This window comes from Schistocerca nitens, chromosome 1 (genome assembly GCF_023898315.1).
Source record: "Schistocerca nitens isolate TAMUIC-IGC-003100 chromosome 1, iqSchNite1.1, whole genome shotgun sequence".
Lineage (NCBI taxonomy): Eukaryota > Metazoa > Arthropoda > Insecta > Orthoptera > Acrididae > Schistocerca > Schistocerca nitens.
In genome coordinates, this window is record NC_064614.1 from 189,508,660 (window position 1) to 189,519,411 (window position 10,752).

At 44.2% G+C, this 10,752-nt stretch overlaps 1 protein-coding gene across 1 annotated transcript; it reads left to right on the top strand.

The window, feature by feature from the left end:
- The first annotated feature begins 2,681 nt into the window (after positions 1-2,681).
- Positions 2,682-10,748, top strand: LOC126236261 (uncharacterized). The gene is made up of 2 exons (XM_049945458.1): positions 2,682-2,727; positions 9,793-10,748. The coding sequence occupies exons 1-2, from the start codon at positions 2,682-2,684 to the stop codon at positions 10,746-10,748; spliced, it is 1,002 nt and encodes a 333-aa protein (XP_049801415.1).
- Positions 10,749-10,752: the final 4 nt, after the last annotated feature.

Here is a 10,752-nt window from a genome sequence, read left to right on the forward strand (position 1 = left end):
GACTTTCTCGATGCCCTTCGCCAATCCTGTCTGGAAAATATCCCGTAGTACCTCTAGCAGAGGACGGACAAGAGTGGAAAAAAATGTGGTAAGGGCTTATGGGACTAAAATGCTGAGGTCATCGGTCCCAAAGCTTACACACTACTTAATATAACTTAAACTAACTTACGCTCAGGACGACACACACACCCATGCCCGAAGAAGGACTCGAACCTCCGGCGGAGGGTGTCGTGAGCACCGTGGATAGGCGCCTGATAACGCGCGGCTACCCCACGTGGCGACAAGCGTGGTTTCGACAGCCTCTTTAATAGACGTGTTGCGTCTTGTAAGTGTTCTGCCAATAAAACGGAGTCTTTGGTTTGCCTTTCCCGCAACATTACATACTTGATCGTTCCAGTGTAAGTGGTTTGTAGTTGTAATTCCTAGGTATTTATTTCAGTTGACACCCTATAAATGTATGTGATTCATAGTGTAACAGTAATTTAACGGATTCCTTTTAGTACTCATGTGGGTGACTCACACTTTTCGCTCTTTAGCAAGATATCTTGTCTAAATTATTTTGCATTTGGTTTTGATCTTCTGATGACTTTTCGAGACGGTAAATGACAGAATCATCAGTAAACGATGTAAAATGGGTACTCTAAATCATTTTGCAACTAATTTTGACCTTCTGATGACTTTATGAGACGGTAAATGGTAGCATTATGTGGATGAATTCTAAAAGACCTGCTGAGATGGGCTTATAAATGGTTTTATAGATTGGTAACAGCAGATGTCCTCTTACAGTTCCTTGGGGAACGCCGGATGTCGCTTGTGTTTTACTCGTTGACTTTCCACCAGTTGCTACGAACTGTGACCTTTATGACAGGAAATCTCGAAACCAGTCCCACAACTGTAGAGATACTCCATAGAGACCCAATTTAATTAGAAGTCATTTGTGACGAACGGTGTCAAAAGCCTTCTATAAATCTAGAAACATGGTATTACTTTAAGATTCCCTGTCGATAGTAATCTTTACGATGTGCGTATAAAGAGCCAGTTGTGTTTCAGAAGAATTATATTTTCCGTAGATTGTTGCCTTAGAGGTAATTCACAATGTTCGAACTCAGTATATGTTCCGAAATACTAATGCAAATCAATGTCAGTGATAGGGTCTATAATTCGTCGGATTACTCCCATTTCTTCTTGAGTATTGGTTTGACTTGTGCAGTTTTTTGGTACGAATCTTTCGTCTAGGGAGCGGTTACCTACGATTGCTACGTATGGGTTACTGTTATTAGCATAATCTCAAAGGAACCTAACTGGTATGTTATTTGGACCTGAAGAGTTGCTCTTTCTAAGTGTTTAAGCTACCTCGCTACACCAAGGATATCTATTTCTATGTTACTCACATTGGCAATAGTTCTCGATCCAAAGTCTGGAATATTTACTTCGTCCTCTTTGGTGTTGGAATTCAGGAAAACTGTGTTTGATAACTTGATAACTAAGCTTTAGTGGCGCTGTCAACGGTAATATTATCATAGGTATCGCACAGTGGGGGTATTGATTCTGTCGTGTACTCAGCAGATGACCAGAATCTCTTTGTAGAGGGTAAACACTGTAGAATAAGACAGAGATTGGAGTACATTCGACAAATAATTGAGCACGTAGGGTGTAAGCGGTACTCTGAGATGAAGAAGTTCAAACCAGTGAGAAGACTCCTGACAAAAATAAGGCATTTTTGTGTGTGGAATTATGCCATACACACTCTGAACTGCTGTGATGAATTACTGTAATACTGTCTCAATGTCTTTGCCACTCATGTGCTTTCCATAATTTTAGCTCTAGTTTGGTTACTATTTGCTGACCCGTAATTTTGCTCACATTGATAAGATTCTCTTCGCGAAGCCAGTAACAAACTTCAAAATGCCACGATGGCCTTAGTAGAGCATTTATTGAAATAACCTGTTTCGGCAAAGAACTTTGCCATCTATTCTGGTCTTATGCACTACGCTTCAAAGAATTTCGCCCATGTGTACAATAACTTGTGTCACATACTAACTTATTGTAAACATGGACGAGATTAAAATGGTTCAATTGGCTCTGAGCACTATGGGACTTAACATTTGAGCCCGGTAGAACTTAGAACTACTTAAACCTAACTAACCTAAGGACATCACACACATCCATGCCCGAGGCAGGATTCGAACCTGCGACCGTAGCTGTCGCGGGACGAGATTCAATGAAGCGTAGTGCATAAGATCCGAAGATGACAACATAGTTTGCTGATACTCGTACATCTCAATAAACACTCTAGTAAAGCGATGGTGGCATTCTGAAGTTCGTTACTTCTCTTTTCATATCAATCTAGACGGCGCCCAGGGTGGAGTAATGTCAAGCATATACAGTATTATCTATCGCGCATATGCCTAGCACGACTAATAGTGCATCCACCGGTGTCGACCATGAGAACAGAGGTGGGCTGTAGGTATAATGGCCGAAACGAGCGCTGCTTGCCCTTACATTAGAAGCTCACGATGCAGACGACGAACGGGAAAGCACCCAGTAGGGCCATCCCACCTTATCTCCAGCCAAGTGATTATGGAGGAGCGCGCGCCGATTTCCTCGTTAAGCTTCCTCGTGAGCCCCCAATATAAGGGCCAGCAGCGTTCGCTTCGGCCATCACATCCACAGCCGCAGCCATGAGATCCATCGTGCTGCTCCTGGCCACCGTCGCCGCCGTGCATGGTAAGCTGCCAGACGATCATTACGTCTACTCATACGGGACCTTCAAGCAGATATCTGATCAGTATTGAAATTTTAGAGGTGTACGTCATAATACATTCGGAAGTGTTCATTAATATTAATGCACTTGCAACGAAGTTCTCAGAACCATTAGTCGATATCCAAGCATCAACATTATTGGCAGTTTGTAGCGTATACTAACGCTTGATGTGAAATTGGAATCAAAAATACTAGAATCATAAACCGGAGAAAGAAAATAATAAATATTTTTAAGATGATTCTTTATTCGTTACTAACTCAATCCTCTTTAAAGCCAGATTCAGCCAAAGTGTGCAATTCCATTTGTTTATTTATTTTCTTACGCTATATTGGAGCAATACTGCAGGCTTATCGGCTTAGTCCCACGTTTAATTCGTGCGGACGTCGCTAAAATAGAGGTTGAGCGCAAACAAACCAGCAAATCCTCGTACAAAGAGCTGCGCGCATCCATAAAAGATAACGTTATGCATCTGGTGGAACAGCGACGATGTGGTGTACTGCGAATTACTTCTCGGAAGTAATTCTGGTAGGGTTTCGGGTTCCGCTAAATAGGTCAGGTGTCCACTACACACAGGAGGCGGCTACACGGGTAGCAGGGACTGTGTGGCGTGAACTGGGCGGTTTTTTAGGTTAGACAGTCTCGGGAAAGATCAAAAAGGGCTCCAGTCTCAAAGGGTACAGGGCAAAGAAACGACGAGAATCGACCAAGCAACAGTCGGTATTGTAGTTGTAAATTGTCGTAGCTGTGTTGGGAAAGTACCAGAGCTTCAAGCCCTGATATAAAATAAAGCACTGAAGCTGAAATCGTTGTAGGAACAGAAAGCTGGCTAAAGCCGGAGATAAATTCTGCCGCAATTTTTACAGAAGCGCAAACCGTGTTCAGAAAGGATAGATTAAATAAAGTAGGTGGTGGTGTGTTTGTTGGTAGTAGTTTATCTTGTAGTGAAGTTGAAATAGATAGTTCCTGAGAATTACTGTGGGTAGAGGTTATACTCAACACCCGTACCAAAGTAATAATTGGCTCCTTCTACCGACCCCCCGACTAATATGAAAGAAAACTTGTATCTCATTACAAATAAGTACCCCACTCATAGAGTTATAATTGGTGGAGACTTCAATCTACCCTCGATTTGTTGGCGAAAGTACATGTTCAAAGTCGGTGGTAGACAAAAAAGATCTTCCGAAATTGTACAAAATGCTTTCTCTGAGAATTACTTTGAACAATTAGTTCATGAGCCCACACGAATTGTAAGTGGTTGCGAAAACACACTTGACCTCTTAGCCACAAATAATCCTGATCTAACAGAGAGAGTAATGACGGATACAGGGATTATTGACACAAGGTCATTGTAGCGAGGCTCAAAACCATATCAACCAAAACCACTAAAAATAAACGCAAAATATATCTATTTAAATCAGCAGATAAAAATTCACTTGATGCCTTCCAAGCTAATTATGTAAGTGTAGACCAGATATGGCTCAAATTCAAAGATACAATATCGACAGCAATAGACAGATTCATACCACATAAGTTAATAAGAAACGGGACTGATAAACCATGGTACACGAAGAACGTCAGAACACTGTTGCAGAAGCAACGAAAAAAGCATGCCAAATTCAGAGGAACGCAAAATCCCCAAGACTGGCTTAGTTTCACGGAAGCTCGAAAATTAATGAAGGAGTCAATGCGAGATCCATTTAATAGTTTCCACAATCAAACATTGTCTCAAAATATGGTAGAAAACCCAGAGAGATTCTGGTTGTATGTAAAGCACACCAGTGGCAAAAACAGTCAATACCGTCACTGCGCAATAGCGATGGAAATGTTGAAGATGATGGTGCCACTAAAGCGGAGTTACTAAATACAGTTTTCCGTAATTCCTTCAAAAAAGAAGACGACGTAAATATTCCAGAATTCGAAACCAGAACAGCTGTTAGCATGAGTGACATAAAAGTAGATACCGTAGGTGTTGCGAAAAAGCTCAAATCACTTAAGAAAGGCAAGTCTTCCGGTCCAGATGGTATACCAGTCAGGTTCCTTCCAGAGTATGCAGACACAATAGTGCCTTTGTTAGCAATCATATACAACCGCTCACATGACGAGAGCCTGGAGAGTAGCACAGGTCACACTAATATTCAAGAAAGGAAATAGGAGTAAACCATTGAATTACAGACCCATATCACTGACAATTTGCAGTAGGATTTTGGAGCATATACTGTACTCGAACATTATGAATAACCTTGAAGAAAATGACTTATTGATACATAACCAACACGGATTCAGAAAATATCGTTCTTTTGCAACACAGCTATTTCTTTATTCCCGTGAAGCAATGAGTGCTGGTGACAAGGGATCTCATATCGATTCCATATTCCTAGATTTCCAGAAGGCTTTTGATACCGTGCCTCACAAGCGACTATTAATCAAATTGCGTGCATATGGAGCATCGTCTCACTTGTGTGTCTGGATTCGTGATTTCGTCTCAGAGATTTCACAGTTCGTAGTGACAGACGGTAAATCATCGAGTAGAACAGAAGTGATATCTGGCGTTCCGCAAGGTAGTATCATAGGCCCTCTGCTGTTCCTGATTTACATAAATGATGTAGGTGATAATCTGAGCAGCCCCCTTATATTGCAGATGACGCTGTAATTTACCGCCTAGTAAAATTATCAGACGATCAATGCCAATTACAAAATGATCTAGAGAGAATTTCTGTATTGTGCGAAAAGTGGCAATTGGCACTAAACAAAGAAAAGTGCGAGGTCATCCACATGGGTACTAAAAGAAATCCGATAGATTTAGGGTATACGATAAATCGCACAAATCTAAGGGCTGTCAATTCAATTACAATTACGAGCAACTTAAATTGGAAAGACCACATAGATAATATTGTGGGGAAGTCGAAAGAAAGATTGCGCTTTGTTGGCAGAACACTTAGAAGATGCGATAAACCCACTAAAGAGACAGCGTACATTACAATTATCCGTACTCTGGTGGGATATTGCTGCGCGGTATGGTATCCTTACCAGGTTAGATTGACGGAAGACATCGAAAAAGTGCAAAGAAGGGCAGTTCGTTTCGTGTTATCGGGCAATAGGAGTGAGAGTGTCACTGATATGACACGCGAGGTGGGGTGGCAGTCACTGAAACAAAGGCGGTGAGATCTATTTACGAAATTTCAATCGCCAACTTTCTCTTCAGAATGCGATAACATTTTGTTGACACCAACCCACGTAGGGAGAAATGATCATCATAATAAAATAAGAGAAATAAGAGCTCGAACGGAAAGATTTAGGTGTTCCTTTATCCCATGCGCCATTCGAGAGTGTAATGGTAGAGAAGTAGCATGAAAATGAGCCCTCTGCCTGGCACTTAAGTGTGAATTGCAGACTAACCATGTAGATGTAGATATAGATTCTGACATTACTGTCAACAGCTGAGACGTCTTTCAGACGCAGTCCGAGAATAACGACCAGAAAAGCTGCGTGAAGTGGTGCTACTCCACGATAACGCCCACCCGCATTCTGTTGAACCGACAAAAATCACTATACAGAACTTAGGTTGGGAAGTCATTCCGCATCCGCCTTATTCACCTGATCATGGGCCCTCAAATTTTCACTTTTTGCGCTCTTTGTCGAACAGCCTTCAAGAACTTTCTTTGCGGATAGGAATGCTCTACGAACATGGTTCGACAAGTTCTTTGCCTCAAAACCACGTGATTTCTGCAGTCGCGGAATCTAAAATTTATCCCAGCGTTGGAAATGAAGGGTAATATGTTACTGATGACTAATGTCTCCCTTATGTATATCTGTCTTACGTAAAAACATTACGAACTTACGTACCAACGTAATATTTAGATAGTGTTGCAGTTCATTATCATCAAGGCCTGTGTTTTAATTTAAAACGCTCGGCCCGTAACTAATGCTCATATTTACAAAGTTACAATTTCTCCTGTCCTCCTAGCGTTGATGATGACTGTTAGAGTCCGGTCGCACTTTCAGCCTGATTATCGTGTCGTCGACATAGCTCCCCAATAATCACCACGTGCTCCTTGTGCACTGTACGTCCATACGTTAGGAACACCTGATAATGTTAGTGAGGCATGTCAACCAAATATTGCGCCAGACAGACGGGCACAGGTCACCCAGCTTAAAACTTGGGAAGACACAAATCATCGTTTACGAATATAACTTCTTACCTATAACCAAGCAGGGGAATTTTACTTCTTCGCCTACGTTAATATGCAAATGTGATATAAATACAAGTCCATCACTGTCCTTCTGTAATACTTTGTTACAAGATTTTCTTAAATATTTCTACCTGAAAAATAAGAAGGCAACCTGCACCTTGGCTAACTAAAAAACTAAAATAGCTCATGAACTTCACGGACGCTGCCTATCAGGCATTCCAACTGAAGTGAGTCCTGAAAATCATATTGCTTACAAACACAAGCCGAACAGTCAGTCAGGTTGTGAGAAATACAAAATTCAGGCATGTCCCATACATTATCTGACAATAGAAATAGTCCGACTGTCCTATGGAGAAAACGTGCATGGTCTTGATATAGACAAAGTAAAAGCTGCAGCTGATCCGACTGTCCCAGCCGAAGAACTGAACTTCACATTACCTACAAACACAATTTAACCACAAACGAAAGAGAGATTCATTGAATACTTCACGGGGGTAAATGACTGTAGCCATGAAAAACTCTACTTGAAACATGTTACTTGCAGCACCGTCAGGAAAGCGATCATGTATATCGGATCAGCATCTATCTACTGGACACGATGACATTACAGTTCCAACGATGGAGCTTATTTTTCACCCACTACTGCGCTCAATAACATTTATCTTCAACGACTCCTTAACCAGAAGTGTTTTCCCTCCAGACACCAGTGTAACATCTGCAACAGGACCACTTGTAGTAAATCACTGTTAAAGTGCTGTCTTTTTTTTTACATAGCATGTGCTTAATAATGTAAGGTGAAATTAATGGCTGCAGCACTTTCATACAGATTAAACGCAGTGTCCATTACAAATATAGCTTGGCGATGCAGGTAAAAGAAGTATTTAATTTCTACAATTTATGCTTATTAATCTGAAGACAAGCAAAACCGAAAAGTCTCACAAGAAAATAAATAGCTAATGAATACCGGGTGATCAAAAAGTCGCTATAATTTGAAAAGTGAATAAATCACGGAATAATGTAGATAGAGAGGTACAAATTGACACACATGCTTGGAATGACATGGGGTTTTATTACAACCAAAAGAATACAAAAGTTTCAAAAAAAGGCGATCAGAATAGCAATAATTATCATAACAAAGTAAGACAAAATAAAGATGATATTCTTTACAGGAAATGCTCAATATGTCCACCATCATTCCTCAAGAATAGCTGTAGTCGAGGAATAATGTTGTGAACAGCACTGCAAAGCATGTCCGGAGTTATGGTGAGGTATTGGCGTCGGATTTTGTCTTTAACAATCCCTAGAGATGTTGGTCGATCACGGTACACTTGTGACTTCGGGTAACCCCAAAGCCAATAATCGCACGGACTGAGGTCTGGGGACCTGGGAGGCCAAGCATGACGAAAGTGGCGGCTGAGCACACGATCATCACCAAACGACGTGCGCAAGAGATCTTTCACGCGTCTAGCAATATGGAGTGGAGCGCCATCCTGCATAAACATCGTACGTTCCAGCAGGTGTTTATCAGCCAGGCTGGAGATGATGCGATTCTGTAACATATAGGCGTATCTCTCACCCGTCACGGTAGCAGTTACAAAACCAGAGTCACGTATTTCCTCGAAGAAAAAAGGCCCGATAACGGTAGATGTGGTAAATCCAACCCATACTGTGATTTTCTCGTCGTGCAATGGAGTTTCCACGACAGTTCTAGGATTTTCGGTAGCCCAAATTCTGCAGTTGTGGGCGTTGACAGACCCTCGAAGCGTGAAATGAGCTTCGTCGGTCCACAACACGTTATTCAACCAATTGTCATCTTCCGTCATCTTTTGAAACGCCCACACCGCAAATGTCCTCCGCTTCACTGAATCGCCAGGTAACAGTTCATGATGCCGATGCGTTTTGTACGGATAGCATCGGAGGGTACGCCTCAGTGCCAACCAAACAGTAGTGTATGGAATGCCGGTGCAGCTGCACGAGCGCTGACTTCCCCGTGCATAGACGAACCCGCTACAGTCTCCATTTCTTCCTGACCTGTCTCAGCAGCATTACGCCTTGTGCTCGGTCGGCCACTATGGGGTATATCGTCTGAACAACCCGTGGCTTCGAACTTCGAAATCGTTCTCGTCACAACGGACCTTTACCCGTTCGAATCCCCTTCCTATGGAGACAGGATCGTAACGCTGAACTAGCACATTCCCCATTCTGATAATACAGCTTCACTAAAACCGCCTTTTCAAGTAACGTCAACATGCTGTGACTGCTCGCGCATCTGATTCTCTCTCTCATTACAGCTCCTTTTATACACACTTGTCATGCGCAGTCACTGGCGTTTTGGCCGGCCGGTGTGGCCGTGCGGTTCTAGGCGCTTCAGTCTGGAGCCGCGTGACCGCTACGGTCGCAGGTTAGAATCCTGACTCGGGCATGGCTGTGTCTAATGTCCTTAGGTTAGTTAGGTTTAAGTAGTTCTAAGTTCTAGGGGACTAATGACCACAGATGTTAAGTCCCATATTGCTCAGAGCATTTGAACCATTTGAACCACTGACGTTTTGCTGTCCAGCGCCATCTGTCGGACATTCTGTGAACTTTTTTTTTGGTTCTAATAAAACCCCATGTCATTCCAAGCATGTGTGTCAATTTTTACCTCTCTATCTACATTATTCCGTGGTTTATTAAGTTTTCAAATTTATGCTGACTTTTTGATCACCCGGTACATATTTATTATATTTCCACAATTATTTTCATCTATTAGTGCAACTCAAACATGATTAATGTACGAAAAGTTATAGATGTAAAGAGAAAAACCAATCAAATGTGTAATATGTAAATCTCTATTTACAGCTGGAGCACTGGATAAAGCAGATCATGAGGGTGTCAGCATTACAAAGCGACACGCCCTCTACGGCTTGGGGTTGGCTGATTCTGCTGCCCAGGCACAGGCTCAGGCACAGGCCGCTGGGCTCGGGGGTGGATACTACGGTGGGGGTGGAGCTGCACTGAGCCAGGCACAGGCACAGGCGCAGGCGCAGGCTGCTGGGCTGGGCGGCGGCTACCACGGCATCTGGAAGCGACACGCCCTCTACGGCTTGGGGTTGGCTGATTCTGCTGCCCAGGCACAGGCCCAGGCACAGGCCGCTGGGCTCGGGGGTGGATACTACGGTGGGGGTGGAGCTGCACTGAGCCAGGCACAGGCACAGGCACAGGCGCAGGCTGCTGGGCTGGGCGGCGGCTACCACGGCATCTGGAAGCGACACGCCCTCTACGGCTTGGGGTTGGCTGATTCTGCTGCCCAGGCACAGGCCCAGGCACAGGCCGCTGGGCTCGGGGGTGGATACTACGGTGGGGGTGGAGCTGCACTGAGCCAGGCACAGGCACAAGCACAGGCGCAGGCTGCTGGGCTGGGCGGCGGCTACCACGGCATCTGGAAGCGACACGCCCTCTACGGGTTGGGGTTGGCTGATTCTGCTGCCCAGGCACAGGCCCAGGCACAGGCCGCTGGGCTCGGGGGTGGATACTATGGTGGGGGTGGAGCTGCACTGAGCCAGGCACAGGCACAGGCACAGGCGCAGGCTGCTGGGCTGGGCGGCGGCTACCACGGCATCTGGAAGCGACACGCCCTCTACGGCTTGGGGTTGGCTGATTCTGCTGCCCAGGCACAGGCCCAGGCTCAGGCTGCCGGGCTCGGGGGTGGATACTACGGTGGGGGCGGAGCTGCACTCAGCCAGGCACAAGCACAAGCGCAGGCCGCTGGGCTGGGTGGTGGCTACCACGGCATCTGGAAGCGACACGCCCCCTAAGGTT